Source organism: Pteronotus mesoamericanus, unplaced genomic scaffold (assembly GCF_021234165.1).
Source record: "Pteronotus mesoamericanus isolate MK-2021 breed Mesoamerican mustached bat unplaced genomic scaffold, CSHL_Meso_final scaffold_232, whole genome shotgun sequence".
Classification (NCBI taxonomy): Eukaryota; Metazoa; Chordata; class Mammalia; order Chiroptera; family Mormoopidae; genus Pteronotus; species Pteronotus mesoamericanus.
In genome coordinates, this window is record NW_026555311.1 from 23386493 (window position 1) to 23412560 (window position 26068).

The following is a 26068-nucleotide window of genomic DNA, read 5'->3' on the forward strand; positions in this document are numbered from 1 at the left end:
GCAAACAGGAGATCACTTAATAAGAGCAATTTTGGTGGATAGATGGTACCAGAAGTCATTTTCCAGGAAAAAATGAGAGGAGAGTAACTGAAGATAATGAGCAATAATTTCACAATGAATATCACCAGCCCACAACACAGCCAAAGAAGAGAATATGTTGTAGACCTAAAAAAAAAAAAAAAAAAATGCATCTTGCAGATTTGAAATGTCTACACTAGGAACAGTAAACTGTCTGGGCACTTTCTCCTTTGTCCTTTTACCTCTTGATGTTGTCGTAACCAGCAGAGGCCAAGAGAGTAACAGATATTCCAAAGCTCTAACGTTAGTGGCAGTAAGTGGCATTAGTCCTCTGCCTTATCACTATTGCCATGGTCTCAGCCTTGCCTTAAACTCCTAGCTCAGGCCTGTGCCCTTCAGTCTCTCTCTGCAGGAAACCTAATCTCCTGGCTTACTTTGAAGAGTTAAGACAGCTGGCTTGTGTTTCAACAAGTTTCTTCAGTCCTGCTTCAGAATTTCTCTAGATCTATACTCATCTTATTTTCTTACCTGGTCAAATGAAAAAAGTGGTTTTTCTAAATCCAAAGGTTAGCCTTTAAGGTTAAGAAGTGTCTTTGGGAAGTCTATGTTCCACATCCACACCCCCCCCCCCCATGTATGTGCACAAACATAGACACACACACTTTTCATGGCTTTCTTCATTGGCCCATTTCTGTTGGCCTAGAAAAAGTCTCTGTCTCTAAAAACTTTCTCTCTAGAGCACAGTTTAACAGTTTGAATCAAAAGCCTTAACTCAATCATGCATTTTATCCAATAATCCTACCCCTGCCACTCTTTCTACTATATAATCTTAAATATGGAAAAGACTCTAAGTATTCATTTTCTCACTACAAAGGTATCTATAATTATGGAGAATTAGAAGCAATTTAAATGTTCAAAAGTAGGAGACCAGGTGAGTAACACTTGTGCCTCTCTGTCAATTCTATAAAATATTATGCAATAATTAAAAAGTATCATTCTGAGGACTATGTAATAAAATAGAAAATATTTTTACAAGTTTTATTATAAGTGCTGTGCATATATTTTTAATTTGATCTCCTCAGTAATCTGAAAGGTAGATATTACTAGTATTCTTAACATGGGGAAAATGAGGCACGAGGTGTTAAATAACTTGTTCAAGATCACATGTAAATAGTGAGGGATTCCACTATCCTCTCGTACTTCCCTCAATATTGAACGTAGGTCATGAGGCAATATTTATAGTGCCTGCATTTGTGTGTGTGTGTGTGTGTGTGTGTGTGTGTCTGTCTGTATTATTCATTCCTAGGGGGAAAACCTGAAAGGAAATACACCTAAAAGTGGTTGTATGTATTACAGAGGTGGAGGTGATAGTATTAGAGACAATTTTCACTATCTCCTCTGTTTTCCAGATATTCTATGTGTGAGTATACTAATTCTATAAATAGCATACATTTACCATATAAAGAACAAAAACAGAGTTTAGGAGCTCTCTTGCTCATAAACGACTTCAGTTTGATGTCACATACTCCCTCTGAAATTGCATGCAAGGTTCACAGGAGGAGCATAGTCTTGCAGTTGGAGCTGAATCCCAGTATCATGTTTATCACTTCATAGCTATGACAAGTGAGCATGTTACTCAGTTACCACAGTTACTTCATCTGTAAAATAGGGGATACTAATACTCTTCTTGTCATTTTTTGTGAGATTTAAATGCAACAAAATGTACTAAAGAACAGGAAAAACAGTACCTATTTAAGTTCCTTTCTATTCCCTCTGCTCTGATCTTCAATACCTTTCCCTCATTTTACCATCAGATATTTTGAAGTCTGTACGTACTTCCAATTCAATTCTTTTCACATTTTTTCATCAACCCCTGTAGTCAGTTTCTAGCCCCACTTCTCTCAAGAAACTGCTTTCTTCATATCACTAGTCAGACCTGTGGTTGGGACTGGCCTTCTAAGACCCTTGTGCTGTGACGTCTGCTCGGTCCTTGGCCTCTTGAAGACCAGTGCCGCCTGCTACTTTGTCCCTTTTTCTCAGAACGCTTTCTCCCTTGGCCTCTATGATCGTGACCTCTCCTTGTCTTCTTACTACAATGACTATTTTCTTTTGTGCTGAATCCTTCACTGGCTAATTTCCCACAAAGGATACTTGAATGTAAATGTTACCCAGATTTCTGTCTCATATCTCATTTCCATCAGCACTTTATCTGAGAGCTTCTCCACTCCCATGCTGCCAAATGTCACCTCTCTACAAATGACTTCCAAATTAACAGTTAATTGTTGCTTTCTGAAGTTCACCTTAGAAGGTATTTCAAAGTGAGCATGTCAAAACCCAGCTTACTGTCTTTTCTTTTTCTCTTTGATCTCTTTCACACTTAAGATACCCATTTGAATACATTAGATCATCATCTTCTTAGTCATTTTCTAAGTCCTTTCCTTTTTCTTACCCTCAGTCCTTCTTCCAACTTTCCAATAGTCTGTCAAATCTTGTTGACTCTACTATAAAAATGTTATGTACACCACCCTTTTCTCTCTGTATTGCCATTACATAGCCAAAGCCCTCCTTATGAGTAGTCTAGAACCTCAAAACAGCCACCAGCATATCTCTGTGCCTCCATCCTCTGCCTCCGCCAGCTTCATACCATTTTATCTGCTACCGCAAAATAATCATCTACTCTTCCCCTCTACAGTACAGCTCAGCGAGAACTCCTGTCAAAAACTACATGGCAGTTACTCTGAATGGTATCAACTAAGGTAAAGAAGTGAGCATTTGAACCACAGATTTAAAATTACTCATTCCTTCAATCATACAATAGAAAACTATTGACCAGCACTACATAGGCACTGGAAACACAAAGGTGACCAAACAAACACACTTTCTATTTTCCTGAAGTTGACATTTCCAAAGCATGAGACAGAGAAGAAACAAGTAAATACATAGCCAGATGGCAGTATGTGCTGTGGAGAGAAATGAAACTGGATAAAGTAGGCAGTGGTAAGACATCAAGGATTGATGCTGTACAGACTAAGGCGCCTGGTCAGGCCTCACTGAGAATGGAACTTGTGTAAGGGCCTGAAGGAGGGAAGGGGGCCATCAGGATATGTAGGGAGAGCCTTTCCAGGTAAAGGCAGCAATAAGGCTTCACCTTTTGAGGCTAAGGAAGGGGCTGCTGTGTCTGGAACAGAGTTGAGGGAGGAGCATTGTAGGAGATTAGGTCATGATCAATTAAGGCTTCGTAGCCATTTTTAGGTCTTTGGCATTTACCCTGAGTGAGGTGAGGAGCCATTAGAGGATTAAAGGGAAGAAAGTCATTTTCTGATGTACCCTTTGAAAGGATCACTTGGGCAACTGTGCTACGAATAGCCCAGAGTGATGAGGGATGGACAAGAACTGAAGCAAAATATTTGACATCATCGCAGTGTAGGCCAGGATGACGGCAATGGAGGTGGTATGAAGTGGTCAGACTGTGGACGTATTTTGAAGTGGAACCAAGAGGATCCTCTAATGGCTTGGGTATAGGATGTGAAGAAGCAGGGGAGGGATGCAGGACATCACCAAGGCTTTTGCAGTGGCCAGAAGAATGGAATGCCGTTTACTAAGATGGAGAAAACTATTGGAGGGGGAAATCAATAGTTCCATTTGCATATGTTGAGCTTGATATGTTCATTAGTAAAAAGTCAGGTGGGCAGTTACATACATGAATCTGGAATTTAGGGGAGAGATAAAATGAGCTTGGAAGTCTGTGGCACACAACTGGTATGGAAAGCCTTGTGATAGGCTGAGCTGGCCCCTAGGAAATGAGCAGAAAAGAAAGAGTCCAAGGACTGTGCCCTGGGACATAACAACTTCTAGAGGATAGGCGGAAGGGAAGGTAAAGGTGAAAGAGATTAAGAAGCAGCGGCTAGCAATTTCCAGTATAGTATGGGGACAAGAGCCTTATTAGATTCAAGTCAAGAGGAAATCAGAAGAAATTGGAATAGTGAGTAACTGATAATTTCACATTATAATAATTTAGCTAGCCTATGTCTACCGTGCTGGGAGCTATTTTGATGGGAAAAGGGAGGAAAAGCCTTCTTAGGTGGGTTCAAGAGAGTATAGGAGGAAATGAAGGAAAATGATACAGTAGCTGCAGACAATTCAAGATTAAGAGAGTCTTAAAAAGGCAGTGTATTATACAGTATTGGTATAAGTTAAGCCAAAAGCGAGGAGGAAGGGACAATGCAAGAGAAAGAGATCCATTGCAGGATCAATGTTCTTGAGTCATTGCTAGGGGATGGGACCTAGAGGATGAGTGGAGGGGTTGGTAGTAAGTTACTTTGATTGGAAGACCCTCTCATCAAAAGCTGGAATGGTCTTCCCTCACTGCCCCCTTCACATTGCACCAAAGGGCTGTCCCTGTGTCCCAGCCTCAGCCCACCTCTCATCTAAGAAAAGAGAACACTCGTTTAACTTTTTAAAAAAATATTTTTATTAAATTTATTGGGGTTACATTGGTTAATAAAATTATATAGATTTCAAAGGTGCAGTTCTGTAACACATCATTGTGTGTCATCACCCAAGGTGAAGTCACCACTTATCGCCCCCTTTACCCTCTCCTATCTGCCTCCGCCTTCCTTTCCTTGTTAATCACCCCATTGTCTTGGTCTGGGAGGTTGCTCTTGCATTTTTTTTTTTTTTTTACTTAATCCCTTCATTTATTTCACCCAGCCCCCTGACTTCCCTCCCCTCTGACAGCTCTCAGTCTATTCTCTATAATTATAGGTCTGTTTCTATTTTGCTTATTCTGTTCATTAGATTCCACATATGAGTGGCATCATGTGGTACTTGTCTTTCTCTGGCTTATTTCACTTAGTGTAACGCTCTCCAGGTCCATCCGCGCTGTCACAAAAGGCAAGATTTGCTTCTTTTTAAGGGCAAGTACATTGTGTAAATGTACCACAGCTCCTAACTTTTTAATTTTACCATGTTTATACACACATCTAGGGTTCATTTTCTCTGCGTACTGTTAAGTAAGAAAAGAATTTGCTAGCCTTGAATTTTGTGTTTTGTCAATTAGTAGTTAACATTTGTATTCAGGTGGAACCTATCATAGAAATGAAGGTAATATGAACAGTGTAACGAACTACACAGTGGGAGCAGTAACCAGAAAACAAAAGTCATGACGGCAAGGACAGGTGTCTGTCCGGTTCACCGTGGTAGCCCCATGCCCAGACAGGCCGGCACTCACTAAAAATGTGTTGGGGGTGGGGGGGAATGAATGAATAGGTAACTTGTGTAACAAAAGACCCAAAACACAATGTCTTGAACATAATAACAGTCTTGTTCTCCTGTGACAGTCTAAAGCAGGAGGTTAGGTCTGAGGAGAGGAGTCGAGGGCTTGCTCCAGACAGTTTTTCAGAGACTCAGGCCAACTGCCTCTCCGCCATGTTCAGCAGGTAGCACTCTGGTGGCCTTCACCTCCACTCTAGCTCACAACAAGAAAGAGTGAATGGCATGGAATATACCTGGGGGGTTAGTCTATTAACCAGGCCTGGAAGCCACACAAATTATTTCTCACATCATGTTGAGAGAAGGTGGTCACATGGCCATATCTCATTGTAAAGGAGACAGGAAGTGCGTTGTTCCCTAGCATGTGGCTCCTTCATTACTGCAGGGAAAAAGTAGATTGGATTTGGGTGGACAGCTGGCAAGCTCTTCCATAGACACCTTCTTACAGTACCAGTAGTTATTTTTTTAATGTGAATTAATTTCTACAGTTTGAGGCAGTAAAACATAAACTGTACAAAAGAGTACAAAAAGAAATTCAAATCTGCCATTAATCATTGTTAATGAGAACATATCAACTATTCACCTTCTCTTTGAGCTCAAGGTTAGAATAATGAACCTGTTTTGACTAGCAGCATTCCATGTAGCCTTCAGACTGAGCTGTTTGTATATTGAGAAAAGGCTTTGTGTGTGTGTGTGTGTGTGTCCTCTATAAAGGCTTTGTCAGCATTTTATAGTTTTAGAAGACAAATCTGTTTTTGCTCCAACTGGTTTCAAGTGCTTCAGCGGTCAAACAGGTTTTGAGCCCAGCCTCAGTGCGGGTCGGGAGGGAGACAGTGCAGGGGAAAGGATTGAAAATAAATTCCACAGACTAAAGCTTTTTAAGAAACTTCTGCTCTTTTTAAATTTGAGGTTATTTTTATAATTTAGAAGGGTGGTTCTTAAATTTCAGCTCATTCTGATACCCCAAAATTGTCCAAATAAATTATGTTATACAAACAAATCTGTGTGTTTTGTATAATTAAACAGATCTATGTGTTTTGAAAGTCACTGGTAGGGCTTATATAAGGCAAAATTTTCTGGATTATAAAAAGAGTTTACCTGTATTTTTTTTAAATGGAATTCAAAAAGCAATTTCTTTACATTACACTTTTAAAGTCATAATCTGTTCTTTGCTATTTCTTAAAATTACCTATTGTAAAAGTTTCCAACTTTAGATGGCTAATTAAAAGTTAATGCATGAAAACATTTTTTGTAAGAATTCTATTAACTTCAACCTTTAACGAATGAAAACATTAACGAGCTACTTCTCACACCTAGAAAAGTGTCTGAGACATAAAACAGTTCAAAACTTTCCGAAGGAATCACGGCAGTATTTTCTCCTAAGACAAGTACTATTTACAACTACAGAACATTTGAAGTCCAGTAACATACTTCTCATACAATGAAAGCATTCTACATTTCAGCCATTATTTTGACCCATACATTCCATTTGCCCCTTCCCCCATCTCAGTGAAGTGGAGGAATTGCTGATCTATTTCCTATCTTAATCTTCCCTCCCTAAACCTTAGACAAAGAAGGGAAGTCAGAATTTATAAAACATTTTCCACACATAGAAATAGGTACTTTCATTATTGTACTCATAGATCTTTACTATCCTTGTTGGTTTCATTCCAGAAAAAGCTGAGGTAGGTTGCTAGTTATAACACATTCGTCATGTGTTCCTGTTTCCAAAAGGTATGGGGCAGCCCAACTGCCTTAGCAAAGGAGCACTGTGCACCTGCGCGCTGCTTCAGTGGAAGCAGACCATGACTATTCAACAGTCTCCTATGTGTGGAGGACAACATGAAAACTGGAATTATTATAAAGCTTCAGAGAAAAATACTGAACAATATTGAAAGTCACTATTTTTCAATGACATCTGCAGAAACTCAGATCCTTGGGGAGTTCTTAGGCATATGGACAAAACAATTTTTTTGAAGTAGGGGAGGGAAGGGAGTTGAAGAAGCTACTACTTACTTGTTTTAACCCTGGAGATGAGCTAAACTTTCTCACATTTTCAATTGCTTTTTGCAAAGCTTTCAATTGTATAATATACCTATCTTTTTAAAAATAATTCTCAAAACTGTTATCAATTATATCTTAGTTCTTTTTGTTTAGGAAAAAAATAATCTAACATCATCTAACTTTAATAATTAAAGAAATATCTTTAAATTTATGTAATGCTATTATGGTTTATTTTTTGTTCTCACTTTCTAAATGTTTCTTAGCCTTAATCTAAATATTGTTATCTCTTTTGAAATATCCATTTGCATATCATTATAAATGTATTTCATTGATGTTTTAAAATGATCCGAAGGTAACTGGTTGTGTTTTGGCTACGAATTCATGTTTCAGAACTTTAGGAAAACCTAATACTATTGCACTAGATCTTACACTAAAGATTTTGATAATCTGTTGAAGATTATGAATGAGAACAAACAGAGGTTCTTTGTCATAGGTATATGACTCTTTATCAGGAAGACCACATTCAGGTAATAAGAGCAATCTTGCTTTGGTTTAAAGAGAGCCATTTTAAAAAGGCCTCTTCTAATGTAAACTTTAAAGGTATAAATAGGTGAATATGCTTATCATAATTTTTTTAATTTCTCAGATTTATTCTAAAATTATCTAACTGTGAATTACCCAAGCATGTAAATCAGTGTTCAGTAGCAGACACAGTCTTTTCAGTTCCTGGGACATTGTCTTACCCGTGGACAAATAGTAAAAAATTTTCCTTAGGTATTCCATAGTTTTAGAAATAATAATGTCAGTAACAACAACTAATATTCATTAAATGTGCTGGGTATTATTCTGGCACTTTACATGTATTATCTCATTTTAATCCTCATGACCACACTATATTAAGTATTGTTACCATCTCCATTTTCCATATGAGCAAATTGAAGGTCAAGAAGGGTCATACAGTTGATAAATGATGAAGCCACCATTACAACAGTTATATTATGCTGTCTCCCTTTGTTTCTATTCTTTGATGCCGCCTACACTTTAAACTTTAAGAATTCTAGACAAGGTGGCCGAACCAAGAGATGGAAAATAATTCATCCATCCTCCATGCTAATGATTTTTTCCTACTCTATTTATATGTGTATTTTCTAGAGATTTTTATATATGTGAATTTAATGGGATTACTGCAATCCTTAATCAAATTTATTTTGTAAAGGGTTTTTCTTAATGTGAGGTTATAAATGTAGATGAACACGTGTTGCGTCCATCTGTGTTCTTTTTTTCAAAGATACAGATTAGGTGAATTGTGCTTAATGTCTTTTAAAAAAAAATCTTTACTTGGGGACATTTTTTCATTGCTTTTAGAGAAAGAGAGAGAAAGAAACATCAATGGGTTGCCTCTCATAGGCTCCCCAACTGGGGATCAAACCCACAACCCAGGTATGTGCCCTCACCGGGAATCAAACCTACAACCTTTTGGTGTAGGGGACGATGCTCCAATCAACTGAGCCACCCCGGCCAGGGCATGCTTGATATCCTTTTAATGCAGATATGAATCTTTGAGTTCAGTGGTATTCATGTCCAAATCTCCAAATCAGCTATGTTTTTAAGTCTACTGAAAGTAGAAACAAACAAACAAAAATGCTCTTGTTTGCTTATTTGTAATCTTCCTTCATGGGATTTGCTTACTTATTCTGTGCTCAGTCATCTGAATTGTATATAAAAAGCATTGGCTGGTATTCACAGAGGCAGTCAAAAAATTTCACAGATATGCCTCCTGATAAGCATCAAGCCCACTTGGTCAGCATGAAATACATGCTATCAAAAGTAAGTTTGCCATTTGCATATTATTCATCATAGCAAATATAAAGATTAACATTAAATATTGCAGAAAGGTTCTTAAGTTAACTCCACTTCTTCTCATGATATATTATAGCTTAGGTACGTATTGCATATTAGCAATATACACTGGAAAGTTGTTAAATAAGCAGTGACTGTTACATCAGTTCCTGATTAGATTCAAGGTCAGATTCCTCAATTCTAGTTCCAATGCTACCCTCATATTCTGGCAATCTGGGTTTTGCTATATTTAGCTATAAAATGTGGATAAACACCCAGCAGGACATCATAGGGTACAATGACCATTTCTATGATGTATGATGCTGTCAGATTTTTTTTTAAAGGAATGATAAAGTTTAACATACACTTTTGTGCAAGCAGTGTCTAATAATCTGTCATAATTTTACGGATTTTAACAAACATAGAAATAGGAGTCAAAATTAGCCACATCTGCATATCATCTGATTTTTCTCTTTTAAAAAAGGGAGAGTCTGCTGTTGCATATTTCTTACCATTCCTACTCGTCAACCAATGACTTGTTTCGTTACAGAATATGGAAAGTCTCAATTCCACACCATCTCATGAGAGGGCTCCACCTGGTGATGTTGAACTGCTGTCCGATGACAGGTAATTTTAGAATTTTCTCCTCACATTGTTTATGAATAGATTTTTTTCACTTATTTCAGTGTGCATTATAAGAGCTTAAAAGAATAGAATTAATGGGCTATATGTTTATCAACAGTGTTTTATAGCAAGAAAAATACTTAGAATAAAAAAAATCTACCCTGGTGCTATAAAAGACAAATACCATATTCATGTTTGTGTTTCTATTTTTGTTTTGTTTTGATTACTGTTTTGTTTTGTTTTGTTTTGGGGTTTTATAAGAATTTTATTTAGAGCTACTCAGCTTACTTTTAAACTAAATCATAATTTCAATGGATGAAAAGCATTATTATAAAACAGATTGACATTTTATGATATTTTGTTGTTGTTTATAGCAAAGAAAGTGAAAAAGACAGCGGACACGCCCAGCAGTGTGAGGTGAGTGGCTAACAATAAAATAGTGACTGGGACAAGAGGGGCCCTATATTCCTGCGAGTACCTGTGAGGTATCATTAGCCTGTCAATGGGGATAATGAGATTAAGTGACAGGGATGTGATTAGTTAGAAGAGTAAATACGGAGACAAAGATTACCTGAGAAATCACAAGAACTCCATTCTTTTGCTTTTTTGATTCTTTTGTTTTACTTGCACAGATAAACTTCAATGGCATGGAGATTTGTCTTTAGGTTTTCCATAAAATAAAACAAAAAAATCAAAGCTACTGGTTTGATTTTCCATGATTTTATGCATTTTTAAGTGATTGAAATAGCCAGAGAGTTTCAATGGCTCTCTCACGGGGATTATCTCATTAACTTTCAAATTAACATAAAATCAGTTTGGGATAAAAAATCCAATTCATTTCCTGAGTTTTGTGTCTCATTTTAAGTAAACAAAGTAGAAAATGTATCTAACTCCCTAATGTGGTCTATGCCGTAAAATTTTGGTTCCTTGCCTGGCTTCCCCATTGTCTTCCAAGGGCATGACCCTGTTGACCCAAGTATTTGGTTTCCTGGCTCTCAACTCTGGCTCAGCTTCATTTTTCATTCGTGTGTGTATCTCATCTACCACTGCCACATGCTTCCAACCTCACCTGCATTCTTATGTTTTCTTTTTGACAAGAATTAAAGCTTTTCTCAACCCATTCTTGGATTCTGACTCTTGGTATATTAATTCTACATAGAACTCTCCTTCTAACCCAGTGATTCCTAATCTGTGTTTGGCACCGACCTAATTCACTGATGGATTAATTCAATAATTTACCATGTATTGAGTCCTACTATACACATGTACTGTGCTAGGAGCTGGATTTTAATAGCAGCTACAGCCCCTTCCTCCACAGTTTTATAATCCAGCTGCTTACAATCTGAAAGCTCTGGACCCCCTTCTTAGAAAAATGCACATTCATGTAAAAGTTGACATAAAATTGCTGGAAATTAATGACCATTCCCCTCCCAATGCTATGGGCTCCTCATATTTTCTCTATTCAATTCTTGTCATGTAAGCTTCTTCATTAATGCAGTGAGATACAGCTTCTAGCCACTTCTCTCATCTCTTATTTCCAGCTCCTTCAAGGTGCCTTCCTTGGGACCCAGGCAACAAGCTGACTTTCTTTTCTTGTTCCTGAGCCTCTTTTATCAGAGCACAGTTTCCCCATGATAATGTCGTTTTATTTTTCTTCTGGTTTTATCCCTTCTCTGCTCTCTTCCTCTGTTCACAGCAAGCACCTACTTACCATGCCATTGAACTTTATTTTAAAGAAAATTGCTTTGCTAGCCTCCAGGAGAGGTCTCCTCACTTCTCTTTTATGCCTACTATCTTTTATGAGATAAAAGGGTACAGGGCAACCTTTATGGGTGAACTTCAAAACATTAACTCATAAATTCCAACTGGCACCCAAACTTAATTCATACTGACCGCAGTTTGCCTTGATAATTTTGTGGCTGGCTCCTGTGGCCATAGCTGAATCATGGGGGAAAAAAATCTCAAATCCTTCTTTCATGTGCCAGGACCTGTCTTACATGTGCCACCATATGCAGTCACCGGTCAGTACTTCGCCCACCCTTGGCACTCCTTAAGCATTCACTATTAATCATCATTGTCATCGCAGTAATTTCAGCTAGGAGGTAAAATTAGGCAGTGAGTTAAAATCTAGACTGAGCTTTCCGTATCATCTTTCTTTTACAACTGCACCAACAGAGGGAAAAAAGACATCACTCCACAAGATGTGGGATCAAGTTTCTGCTCGTGAAGGCAGGTGCTTCTTTCACTGAAGGCAGTGTTTTATTATTAATGAAGGGCTGTGAAAAGATCCATCTTACATTTTGAAATCTTTTTCCCTGTTTTAGTGTGTTGTAACTTTTTACCTTTTAAAATATGTAATACTTTCTAGAACTTATTATACAACTGAAATAATTAATGGGTTTTCTGGTAATACTGCAAAAATTTCCACATTTCAGGGACAAAAATAAGTCTAGACTTTGGTTACATCTCCTCGAATTCTGGTTTGCCAATATTTTATTTCAAGTCACGAGATACCGAAATTTATATGATAATGTTTCCAATTTCATTTTCCATTAAGGCAGATTTTGTCCTCATTAATATTATTGTCTGTTAAATTCTGAGATTCATGCAAGATATAGCAAGCGACACCTATTAGAGAAAAGTGGCTCGTCTTTCTCATTCTGACCAGTGTTTCTATCAGTATGAGGAACACTAACCTTTAGCCTCAGAAATGGTCTGTAAGCTGAGTAGCTCAGTTGTTTGTAGGCCGGTGTGCACGGTTGTCGGTTCTATCACCAGTTGGGGCACAGCCAGGAAACAACCAATGAATGCATGAATATGTGGAACAACAGATATATATGTGTTTCTCTCCCTCTCCCTTCCACCACCCCTCCCCCTCCTTTTCTCTCCTCTTTTCCCTCTCCTTTTTTTCAATCCTCTCTGTCCCCCACTCCCTCTCCATTCCCATCTCTCTATAAAAAAAATCAGTAAGTAAAAATTAAAAAACAATGTTCTTTAAAGAGAGACTTTTCTGAAAGTCTGCTTCTCAACGGCAAATGCAGGCACAACTGCAACTATATTTTTTAAATAATCATTTGGCAACCTTAAATGTGTTTTTGTTTGAATGACTGTGTTGAAAAGTAAAAATAGGCTTTTCTCTTTGTTGCACATCTTTTTAAGTTCTTATGATTATATTACTAATCTTATGCAAAAAGAGAGTCGGCTATGATCTCAGATGGCAAATGAGAGTTCTCCATTTCATCTCACTTTAAGTGGTTTGTATTAAAAGCTGACATGTTGATAATGAAACACAAAGAGTCAGTTCAAAATGTCAAAACCTAAAAGTATGGTTTCTTTGAGTAGATTTTAGAAAGATGTACATTTTAATAAAATAATCTGTTTGGGACAATATATAATGGTATAACAGGAAGAACCTAGGAAAGCTAAGTTGGTAGGCTAGGTAAACACGGCTCACCTGCTTGCACAACCACATCAAAATTGCAACTAAACTACAGAACAACCATTATTCCAAACCACCAGAAATTAAGCTGAATGGAAGTCCTACAACTATGGAATTAAAGGAGAAACTACACCAAGCCTGGTAGGAGGAGCAGAGACGTCAAATGGGCTGGTCCCACACCCATCTGTGGCAGATAAAAATCAGGAGGGATATATCAGGAGCAAGGGGTCCCAGCTCCACACCAGGCCCTCCAGCCCAGGGGTACCAGTGCCAGGAAGATAAGTCCCCATAATTTCTGGCTGTAAAAACAGGTGGGATTGAGGCTGTGGATCCCCAGGCAGTTCTTCTTACAGGTCCCACACACAGACTTACTCAGACTCACTCCCTCTGAGCTGTAGCACCAGAGCAGCAGCTTAAAAGGCATCAGAGGCATACAGAGAGCAACTGAAGTGTCTGACATCAAGGCGAGAGCTTGGGGACAGCTTTCTCCCATACAGAAACACTGGCAGAAGCCATTGTTCCTTTTCTGAGCCCTACCCCTACCCACAACGCCAGCAGGTGAGTACCATATCTGAGACTCCATCAACCTGACTCACACTGTTTGCCCCACCCTGGCGATTCCCTGAGGCTCTACCCAACTTGGGGCCTACTCAAGCTGTTTCCAATGACCTTTCCATATAGAGGGCTTGTCTTGGCTCATGTTTCAGATTTTTTAAAGTCCTCTCAAATAAGCAGCATCTGGCCTCAGGAAGCCACACACCTCGTGCTAAGTGGTCCCAGGCCTGGCCTTTGCAGTAGCTGGCTTTGGTTCACAGCTTGGCCTCTCTGGGGACACCTCACAGCACAGCACAAGTAGCAGCCATCTGCAGATTGCTTTGTAGCTTATGCAAGTGGCCCCAGACAGAACACAGTGGTCACTGACCTTGGCCTACACATGCCAGGAAGCCCCAGATCCTGCATACCCAGTGGACAGCTACAGAACATGTTGGAGCACCACCACCCAACCGCCTCCACAAGTGACATACTCAAGGGGCAGAGTCAGCAAGCGCCAGGGACCTGCTGAAGTAAGTCCTGTTCTTTGGAGTGGGCCACTGCACTGCTGATCATCCACAGGGGCTGGAGGTTGGTGGTCAATGGTCACAGCCAATCCTTGCAGCTGATCGTCCTGGATAATCCCTCCCATTGACATTTCAACAGCAATCACAGCTCAACTACAAGAGGAAGGTGAACTCAGCCCACACAATGGGTGCACCACTAGTACCCAGCTTGGGTGATAGGGGAGGCTGTGCCTCTAGACACTACAGGATACCTACTACTTTGGGCGGTACTACCAAGAAAGGGAGTCGAAGCAGTTAGATCTAATACATAGAAACAAACACAGGGAGACTGCCAAAATGAGGGGACAAAGAAATATGGCCCAAATGAAAGAACAGAACAAAACTCCCAAAAAAGGACTAAACAAAATGGAGACAAGCAAGCTACTAGGTGCAGAGTTCAAAACACTGGTTATAAGGATGCTCAAGCAACTTAGGGGAAGAGAGGATAAACTCAGAGAGAACTTCAAAAGCATTAAAAAGGTCATGGACACCATAAAAAAGAACCAGTCAGAAATGAAGGATACACAGTATCTGAAATGAAGAACAATTTACAGGGAGTCAACAGTCGAGTAGATGAAGCTGAGAATCAAATCAGCAATTTGGAATATAAAAAAGTACAAAACACCCAATTAAAACAGCAAGAAGAAAAAAGAATCCAAAAAAATGAAGATAGTATGAGGAGCCTCTGGGACAACTTCAATTATACCATCATCGGGGTACCAGAAGGAGAAGAGAGAATGAGCAAGAAATTGAAAACCTATTTGAAAAAATAATGAAAGGAAATTTCCCTAATTTGGTGAAGGAAATAGACACAAATCCAGGAAGCACAGAGAGTGCCAAACAAGATGGACCCAAAGGGGACCACACCAAAACACATCATAATTAAAATGCCAAAGGTTAAAGACAAAGAGAGAATCTTAAAAGCAATATGAGGAGAGCAGTTAGTTACCTACAAGGGAGCTCCCACAAGACTGTTGGCTGATTTCTCAAAAGAAACTTTGCAGGCCAGAAGGGATTGGCAAGAAATATTCAACATGATGAAAAGTAAGGATCTACAATCAAGATTACTCTATCCAGCAAAGCTATCATTTAGAATCAAAGGGCAGGTAAAGAACTTCCAGACAAGAAAAAGCTAAAGGAGTTCATCATCACCACACCAGTATTATATGAAATGTTAAAGGGTCTTCTTGAAGAAAAAGAAGAAAAATATGAACAATAAAATGGCAATAAGTACATTTCTATCAATGATTAAACATAAAATACAAAATAAGCAAACAAGCATAACAGAAACATCATCATAGGTACAGAAAATGCTTTGATGGTTGCTTTGACCTGACAGATGCGAGAGAGGTCACGGGGTGGGTGAAAAAGGTAAAAGGATTAAGAAGTACAAATTGGTAGTTACAGAATAGTTAGGGGGGTGTAAAGTACAACATAGGAAATAGAGTAGCCAAAAAACATATATGCATGACCCATGGACATGAACAATGGTGGGGGGATTGCCTGAGGGAGATGGCAGGCTGGGTAGAGGGGGCCAAAAGGGGAAAATAAGACAACTATTATAGCATAAGCAATAAAATATAATTTTTTTAAAAGAGAATAATGTAGCTCACTGTTCCCTGAGCATGTAGCATCCAAAGTTCTTGTTCTTTTATTTTTAAATTAACAACTGAAAGGGTCCAGAAGAGAGATTGTCCTTAAAACTAGCAATTTCTAAATTCTAAAAATTATTGCTGAAAATACAGGTTTTCAGAGTTCTGTTTAAATGGAGTTTATACCTTACCCTTCAATTTGATTCCTTCTGATAAGTTATTTTCTATTGTTATAAGTTATTGTGGAAATATGCTTTGATAGAAAATCCATAATATTAAAACTATAACTTAATACTTCATCTCTTTGTCAAAAAACAAAATATAAGAATTATTTACTACATAAAAACATATACATTATCTGGGAGAGGTTATTTTATGTCAGTAGTATAAGGTTAATGAGGGTTAAATTCTTTCAAGATATTTTTACATTCTTTATGCTCTCTAAGCCTACTGCTTAGGAAAGCTTAGAAGCATACCTTTGATAACAAACAAGACATTCATAATTTTAAAAAAAGGCTATTTCTTTTTCCTTATCCTGCTTTTAAAAAAAGGAAAGAAAAGAAAAGAGGAGAGAGAAAGGAGAGACGTCTTCAAGGCTGAGAATTAATATTGATCACAGGAACTTATGTGCATACTTCATTTTGCCATGAAAAAGTCAGAAACAGATTCTGAAATAGACTCATGAACAAGTATTTATGGTTAACTCATTAATGGATGTCTCTGTTATTTCAACTTCACTGTATTTCATGGAAGCTTTAGGATTTTGTTATTGGTTATGTTAGAACCAGAAACACTAAAAAGCTTTATTTGTTTAGATTCTCTTCCAGTTCCACCCAGTCTCAAAAAGTGACTGAAGCTTTGCAAAATCATATGGATTCTGGAAATTTGTTATTCTTTTGTCAGACCAAACAGAAAATGTTTATGGTTCCATGTGGTCCTTATATTAACAGTGTATGGTTCCTTCCTAGGCGAACTGCATTATTCCATACACTCTATGATCTCGTTATTCCTGGCTCTGGTAAGCCGTTAGTTAGGCTAGTTATCCATGTCCTGTGCAGAGAAGGACAGGGGATGAAAAAAAATGGAACTTTTTGAAGCCGGAGAAGGAGCAGGATCAGTAAAGTTTGGGGATAGAAAAAGCCCAGCCTAGCAAGTCAGGGACAAGTCTTAACAAATATCAGATGGGTAGACATAGTTAATGGTTTCTTGACCTGAACAAGGAATGTCAACTGAGGCCCCAGGCAAAGTGAGCCCTCTCATTATTTGCTCGCTAGCATACTGGGTATTTCTTTTAGAGCATGCATGGCATTTGGCACTTGTATGTTCAATGTCCCCTTTCCATGCTAAATTCTATTATATGTTACCATATAACATTATATTAGTTTCAGGTATGCAACATGATTTGATATTTGTATATATTGTGAAATGATCACCACAATAAGTTTAGTTAACATCTATCACCACATAGTTACAATTCTTTTATTCCTGTGACCACTACCGTGTTAGTTCTTGTCACCCCAATATCTAGGACATAGTGTGTGTTGAATAAACCCTTGCCAAATGAATGGATTGTGAAAGGAAGATAGCGTATAAATGCAAATAACATTTCCTTTACCATTACTATGGGCCAGCTGTTTTAATACATGTTTTTCATTTAATCTTCACAATAACTTTATGAAGTCTTATTCCTGTATTAGCAAAAAGAAGCTAAAGTACAAAGAGGTTTACCCACTAAAGATCTTACTGCTAGTAAGCTGGTACTTAAACTCATGTCTCCAACTCTAAAACCCATCCCCTATCTGCCATACCATATTGTCTCTCCTACGAGCCAGTCATTTTATTTCGATACATGAATATTTAGTGTGTTTTCATATGGCGCAACATTCTGACAAGGGTTTGGCGTGTCACATCTCAGTTGAAAACTGTGAAATTAACTTTCTGTGCTCTCTGATTTAACTGAAGCCATGAGATGTATAAACAACAAAGTTGAAACCAAAAATATTTTGGTATTTGAGAATGTCCTTGACATTTAACATTAATTATCTATTAGGAGAAACAGACAAGTAGACGAGAGCAATCCTATATTATAGGCACTAGGAGAGAGTGGGGAACAATCTGGTGAGGTGCCTCCCGCAGACTAAGCTAACTAATATTTGAAGCACGAGTAGTTTTTTCCTAGTATGGTGCTACAGATGCTGAATGGCTTCCCCATGGGCAGCCACTGACCAGCATTCGTAGGCCCCTCGTGTACATAAACCCTGAGCCCACACCAGGAGTCCGCGGCAGCAACAGGTAAGGGAACTGTGTCAGGTTCAGAGACCAGAGGAGCCAGAATTAGGAATCAGGCCTGTAAGAGCAGCAGGCAAGTGAAAGAGCCACCCCAGGGGCTGACCAGAGCACAGCAGGATGGGGCTGAGCGTGTGGATATACTGGTGAGTGCCGTGCACAAGTGTGCCCATGGCCATGCGAGCTGGCGTGGGTTCACGTAGGAGGGACTTCTCCGCTGCCATGTAGAAAATCAGCCGGGAGGCCCAGAAGCTCCTGTAAGTCAGCATAGGTCTCTAGTATGAATGATATCCCATCATAAGGGGTGCAGACAACATACCAAACACCTATGTGCGTTGGCGCTGACTCCAGATACAATGACCTCTTTGCTGGTCCTCAAACATATAAAAAATGATCATGCCTCAGGGTCTTATACTTGCTTTCCTTCTTCCTGAAACGCTCTATCCAAATGGCTCACTCGCTCATTTCTTTCATGTCTGCTCATGGGTCACTTTATTGGGACGGACTTTCCTGACCACCGCATGTAAAACAGCAGACCTTGGCCCCTACCTCTTCTATCCTCCTTACCCTGCTCTATTTTTTTCCATAGTCCATTTCACTACCTGACATTTTTTTCTTTATTAACTGTCCCCTTCCATATGATTTATTAGGACAGAGACCTTATTTTACCCACTGAAGTTTCGTACTCAAAAATTATTTCTTGAATGAATGAGTAAATAAATTTTATTTTTATATCTCAAGCACCTGACATATAATGGACAGCCATATTATATGTATATAATATGTGACATAAATTAGTATTGAATACAGTAGTAAAATTTTGACCTGATTCTCTTTGTTAGAATAGCAGAGTCTTACAGAAGTTATCTATTATAGCATCCTATCCAGAGTAGGACTCTCCTGCCACATGCCTGACTCTCAGACTGTATCTGAACACTGAAGGGCAGGTCACTACTTCACAAGCTGGTCCGTTGTTGTGTTACAACAAAATTGACTGTCCTCAGAACTTCACTGAATGTACTTTAACCTGTTCCACTGAATGTCAGCTCTCTCAGTGCAGGAAGCTTGCCTGTCTTGCCCAGAGCCCAGCATAGAGTGGGTGCCCAAAACCATGTTATTGAAAGAATAAGCAAAAATTCACGTATTTTGAATGGCCTAGCTGGTGTGGCTCAGTTGATAGGGCATTGTCTCCCAGACCGAAAGATCATCAGTTTGATTCCCAGTCAGGGTAAGTGCCTAGGTTGCAGGTTCAGCTTCCTCATTAGTATATAGAAGGCAACCAACCAATCAATGTTTTTCTCTCTCATTGATGTTTCTTGCCCTCTCTTTCTCCCTCCCTCCCCCTCTCTCTAGAATCAAAAGTGAAATAAAATATTTTTTTAATTTATGTATTTTAGAGTAGGAAAATTAAAATATTTTTCTTTTAATTTTTTTACTTTGAAATTGGTGCTAATTCAGATGTAGCAATCATAAAATTATGCATTTTTACGTTAATTTGTATATCTGTGCCATATCAGGATTTTACACATGTCACGTCAAGCACTACAGGACCCTTGAGTATCCTGAGAGGACACAGGCACCGCAGGGAGCAGAGCCAGTGACTGGTCTGGGAAGAGAACCCTGGCTGCCCGCACAGCCTAGCCCACAGGCCTCCCAACACCCATTCCCATCTGCTGGGTATCAGCCTGGTAACACACATTTTGCCATCATTACTCTGTGTTTAAAATCCTTCGGTGGCTTTCCTATCTAATACAGGAGAAAATCCAAGCTTAGCCCAGCATATGAGGCCTTTCTCAGTTCACCCTTGCTGCTGCCACCCACCCCCTTCCCTACCCCAAGGGCTGGCCACCAGGAACCTCTTCTTTTGCAGTGACCAAGAGCACCCTGCTGTCATGCCTGCCTTTGCACTTGACCCTCCTCGCCGATCCCTCTGACCCACGGTGTCTGAGCCCAAATCAAAATTGCTGTTGCTGACGGGAACACAGATGGTCTTTTTCTCTAATTTTTTTTTCATAATGCATCAAAAATTCTGCTCCACCCTTCTTGTAGCGCATTTCATCTCAAATTGCGATTGTATATGCCTCTTCTCCACTCCTCTCCCTAGCATTCTGAGCTGTGGCCATGTTTTACTCATCTTCATGCGGTGCCAATAATAACAAAAAGAACGATGGCTTCCCTTCATGTGTCCTTTGTACTCCAGGCACCGTGGCGGAGGCCTTCCATACTTCTCTCAGACCTTCGAAGGAACTTCACAAGATTGGTGTGATTGCCATTTTCCATATAAACTGGGAAATGGGGGCTCCGAGGAGTTAAGTGGCCCACTCAGAGCACCAGTCTTGTGAATGTCCATCACGCTTCAAACTCAGGCCTGCCTGTGAGCGAAACCCATGTCTATTCCACTGCTATGCAGCACCAATGGCCTGTATCATGTTCCCCATGAAGAAAGTGCCAAACGTCCAATGTTTCCTGTATTCTTACCTTTTTTATGTCTCCAAGTGTAGTGGTGTTTTAAGTCTTAATTAAGAAAATGTTTAATTGCTATATGCAGATTCTAACACACACACACACACACACACACACACACACACACACACAGGATTGACCCTGTAATTTTTTAAAAGCTGAGCACCAGATTTGGTCACTCAGCACTGGTTCACTTAGGCTTCAGCCCAAGGAACAAAGAATTTTTGTAGTATAAATGCGTACTCTCATTTTTTTTCTCCCAATAGACAAACATCATTTTTAAAGTGCCTTAAAGTCTCTCGTTTGCTTGGCATTTCTGTCTGACTTTAGTAGCTCATCATAAACTGGTTGATGATATTTCATTTTATCCCAAATGTTGAAGAAAATGCCAGTCCTTGAGCATCATGCCATGGAACTGTAATAGTAAAAGCCCTCTGTGTTCCCCTGGTGATATTAAAGTGGGCTGAATAGCTAGTAAAAGTAGCTGGAAACCTTAGCAGTGCTTTATTTTAAGCATAAGAACACTTCTCATTATGGAATCATTTATGACTTCCAGATGTTTTTGTCTTTTTCATTTAATGATGGTATATTTGCTAAAATAAATTTCCAGTTATTCTCAAAGAAAATCTTTGGTACAGGTTAAGTGCTCTTTGAGAAATACATTTGAACAAACACTTTTGTTTATGAGGTTATGAAAGAGGGGAGACTGACAATGTTTGCATTTACAAGATATCAAAAGATCAAGGTAACAAAATTAATTTCAGTGCAATTTTCAGACCATAAAATCACTTAGCTAAAAGAGCAGCCTTTAGGGGAGGGTTTTGCTATCTTAGCCTGGTGTATGGTTGCCGCCAATGAGCAAAACCAAGTGTAGCCAACTATTTAATACTCAGAGTAGATGAATTGTAGGAAAACAAGTGTCAGTTGCATATTTGTAGATCTAAATTATGCATCACTGACTTCCCATCTCTTGGCTTTTAGTGTAAAAAATAAAAAAGTAAGTCGTGCTCCCTGTGTAATTCTGGCTCCTTTCCAGAGTCCGTATTCCTTACTGCTAGCTGAGATAAGATGCCAAACCTCTGTGCTGTTTAAATTTGCGCAACAATGCTTTAATACCCAGAGCTCCTCCATAAACAGTCTGTTCTCCCCACATTCAGGGAGAAAACAACCACAGGAAATCTGGGAATGTGCAGCACGCTCCGCTTAATTGATCTCAGTCTGCAGGGCCAGCAGGAGAGCACACGCGTCCGCAGCTCCTGGCCTTGCGGGACTGTTTACCCGAGGGGCAAAGAAGTCTGCGTGCGAGGACACCATGTTGCTTCCACAGCTGCAGCAGCAGCGGTAGTGGGATGGCTGTTGTTTACAGTCTGGAGAGCCATGCTCCTTTAAGGAAACACAAACTCCTTTCCCTCGTTCCTGGCCCCAATCAGTACTCATCAAGACTGTCAGCTGCCTGCAGTTGTCAGGAGGAGCAGCCCTCAGAAAGCATTTTCTCACAGAAGAAAAGTTAAAGGAGCGCAGATGGACGGTTGCTTTGTGCATGCAAGTGGCCAGCTAGTATCCAGGGGGCATCAGGCTATGATTCTGATTTCTGTACTGGGTGCATCAGCAGCTCTGGCGTGGGAGGTTTCATCCGGACAGAGTGGAATTGCTGCAGACATTTTTGGGGTTTGGTGAGCGGTAGATATTCGCGGACCTTGTGCTGTATTGCAGAGCCCCACGATGAAGATCCAGGAGCACCCCAGCATACCTGACACCAAGCTGCAGAGGACTCCAGATGCCGACGCCCAGCAGGAGAGCTTTGTCTCGGAAGTTCCCCAGCTGGACCTGACCGCATTGTGCGATGAGAGAAGCTGGGCAGGTAGGCTCGCCCGACCCTTGGAGGATTCAATAATGGAGACGCGTATATATATACATTAGCATAGACGAGAGGCTTGTAGCTGCGCTGACGTATGGGTGAGAGTGACAGCTGTGCTTGCAGAAGTAATTATGTTTCTAAACGACCGAAAATCCTTTCCCTGGCACAGGAATGTGTCATGCTAAGTGCTGCCAAGAGTAATTGCAGCCTAAGAAAGAAAATTGCTTGCCCTTTATCATAGTGTCACCTTGCAGTCCTTTTTTTTTTTCCCTTTGTAATTCACCAGGAACGCTGCTATGGGAATGCGTTTTCTCTGTAGCAGTACCAAGCAGGATCATGAGGAACTCGTATGCGTGTAGGATTGCATCTCAGTATAACCGACCGTCCACCCATTACGCGCCAGCCATTGACCTCCTTCATTAAATCTGCCCATTTTTCAGGGCTATTTTGGTTTGCTTTGCTTTGCTTCTACGACTGTTTTTATGGATAGACTTTTTAAAATCCAGGATAGCAAACATAAGGGACTTGCTTATTAAAGAGAAGACTGAATAAAAGTGCTTCTTATTGAATGCCTATAATAAGTGTTTCAGATTGGTTTTTCTAGAGATATTTAGCGAAAATGTTAGAAATATACTTGTAAGGAAGAGGAGGGTATCCTCTTGTGTCAAAGCCATATTTCAGGGAGGTTGGGGGATCAGTTTCATCAAGCTGCTATTCTTTTGCTATCCATGTGTCCGCATCCGAACACATATACATCAGTGTGGATCCAAAATAAATGCCCATCTGCCTTTATCCAGCCTGCGTTTGAAGGCTGCCGAGAGGGAGAATCATGCTCCTCAGTTCCGAGCGGCAGCGTGCTTAACACAATGACTTAGCAGAGAATCACGACTGTGAAAAAGCAGTCTTTTTCAAAAGTGCCTGGATATCCTTGTTTTCTCTCCTCCTCCCCCTCCCTTTTTTTTAAAACAAAAAAGTACTCGTTATGGTAATGATCTTAGATGAGGGACCAAAAGATGATCTAAAAAGAGCACAAGGTGAAAAAGAGCAACTCCTGGCTCCCAGGGCTCAGTGAAGGGAAAGCTGTTTTTTATTCCAGTTTTTCCTCTTTTCAATCTAAGTAACACGTTCTAGTTCTTTTCATGTATTTAGGCAGCGGGGCTGAGATTTTGTCAGATCTTCCACGCTCATGATAGATTCTCGGGGCCGGGCGGGGGCGGGGGCGGGGGCGGGCAGGTGCGGGGAGGGGAGGAATGAAAGGTTTTTGTTTTGTTTTTAATTTATGTAATACATTCCTTGTAGTGTTCTATTGTTCTTCTTTTGTTTTATGAAGTTTAAAATAGTCAGGTCTGTTTTTAATTCATACACTATAAACGCCACTTCCCCTCAAAACTATAGTACCATAGAAGCCACTGTTACCCAAATAAAAGGAAAAAGCAGTAGTCAAAACAAATGTTGTATTTGGGTTTCAATAATATTTTCTCCTTAGAACATTAACATAAAGCTCTAGATAAAAACTAGGATTTTTGGTGAGAATTCAAATTAGCCCCATTACCTTGATGATTTTATTCAGTAAAAAGGAAGGTAGATTCTTCCTCTTCCTCCTAAAATTAACTGTTTATTTTTATCTTAGTTAATTATAAATTTGTAATCTTTTCCAACACAGTTTAAAAGACAAAAAAAAAAGAAACAAAACCTGAAAATTTTCTCCACAGTCATTGAAAGTTAACTTATAGTTTCCTTAAAACTCTTTAATTACTAAATATAAAGAACTTTCTTCCAGATAAATAATAGTAACATGAGGGCATCAACATTTTTTGTTGTATTGGGAAACTGAACAGAATAAAGAAAAACCTTATTGGGGAAGAAGGCATTTCAATAAGCTTGGGAATGTAAGTTGTGTTACCCGTGTAATTTATGAAATTACATGCTTTAACTTTTTTTTTTTTACCAGTCACTACATTTGTCATTGAACTTACATATCTTAAAAATCTACATAGATTCATTTCAAGGTCATTTTGATCATTTGGTTACTGCTTTCAGTGGCCATTTTTTATCATATATTTATTTTAAATTCCAAATTACATTATAGCAATAACATAGCTATAATTACAGTCACAATAAAGAAATTTTTGCATAAAAGTGTAGTTAAGTGAGTGCAATAAATCTAATTACTAAAACATCATCTTTTTATAGGTTCAGTCAGAAACAAACAAAACGTGACTTTCCAGTAAGGAATAAACTCTGCACTAATTCAAACGATGAATGTGCAATCAGTGCAACGAATGTGTAAATGGAAGTAATAGCTATCAACACCATATGAGCCAATATTCATCTATACGACTCCACCACCAATCTCCAAGCCATCCTTGGAGTAACCCCACCTTTTTGGTTGGTTTGTTTCCTGTCGCCACATCATAATTCACACTCCCTCATTCATGTAGAATTGAAGAATACCAGGGGAGACAGCACTTAATGAGGGTCCCACTGGTCCCAGCCCCTGGGGGGTGTGCTCCCATGCGGAGATGGTGTTCTCTGGTTTCTAGGACATACTGTACCGGGAAAACAAAAAGCGAAATGAAACTAATAAATAAATTCCATAGGTTACATAGAGTGGAACCCTCTCAAAGTGAATGTAGGATCAGAGTCTAATCATGCTTGTTGGCAGATAAATAATACATGCTTACCCCATATGTAGCTGTGTATCAGGGCACCTTACTTGATCATCACCACCATCATCATCATCGCTGTTATTATTTCCACTCTCCAAAATTAAAAAAGTAAATCAAATGTACTATTCTTTATTTAAAGCCCATCCAAGTTGCATAATTAGAATATTCCTAATCAACCAATTCATACGTATTTGGAAGCATCCCTCTGTGGAAGCACTGAGATTTAAACACTAAGCCACTCTATTAGCTTTGTCCAGAAATAGTGGAATAAAATTAAGTTTAAAAGAACATTTTTTAGGCCCTGGATGGTTAGCTCAGTTGGTTAGAGCATCATCCCGATACCCCACGTTTGCGGGTTCAATCCCTTGTAAGGGTACATACAAGTCTCAACCAATGAATGCATAAAATAAGTGGAACAACAAATCAGTGTTTCTTAGTGTTTCTCTCTCCCTCTCTCCCTTTCTCTCTCTCACCAATAAATTTAAAAAGGAACATTTTTAAAGGGCATAAAACACTCCATATATTTTATTCATCACTTACTGCTTATTGAAAATATCTTTGGAAAGAAAATTCTCTCAAGCAATGATAGTGAAGGAGCAAGGGATCTTAAAGGTCTTCCAATTGAACCTTCCCATTATACAGATAAAGCTGAGACCAAAAGAGGCAAAAATGATGACACAAGGTAACAAAGTCTCTTGACTGCCCCCTGGATGCCTCTTTCTAAGCAGTGCCAGTTAGCTGTCCTGGCGGGCAGTGGACAAAAAAGATTAAAGCCAGACACATCCTATGTTCAAACCCTGGCTCCACTACTTAACCAACATTTTTTGTAAACATGTTTCAGTTTTGGCTTCAACTTCCCCATCTTTAAATAGGTATAACAGCCAGTAATAATAAATAATAGATATAGG

The 26068-nt window shown here is 39.3% G+C and overlaps 1 protein-coding gene across 2 annotated transcripts in view; it reads left to right on the top strand.

Annotated features, from left to right (window-relative positions):
- Nucleotides 1-26068, top strand: part of FAM13A (family with sequence similarity 13 member A) — a 266776-nt gene that overhangs the window by 213212 nt on the left and 27496 nt on the right. For both annotated transcript variants that reach the window (XM_054591743.1, XM_054591744.1), the window contains 3 exons: nucleotides 9683-9759; nucleotides 10131-10173; nucleotides 22347-22494. In XM_054591743.1, the coding sequence (XP_054447718.1) occupies nucleotides 9683-9759; nucleotides 10131-10173; nucleotides 22347-22494 (268 nt within the window). The remainder of the gene's footprint in view (nucleotides 1-9682; nucleotides 9760-10130; nucleotides 10174-22346; nucleotides 22495-26068) is intronic.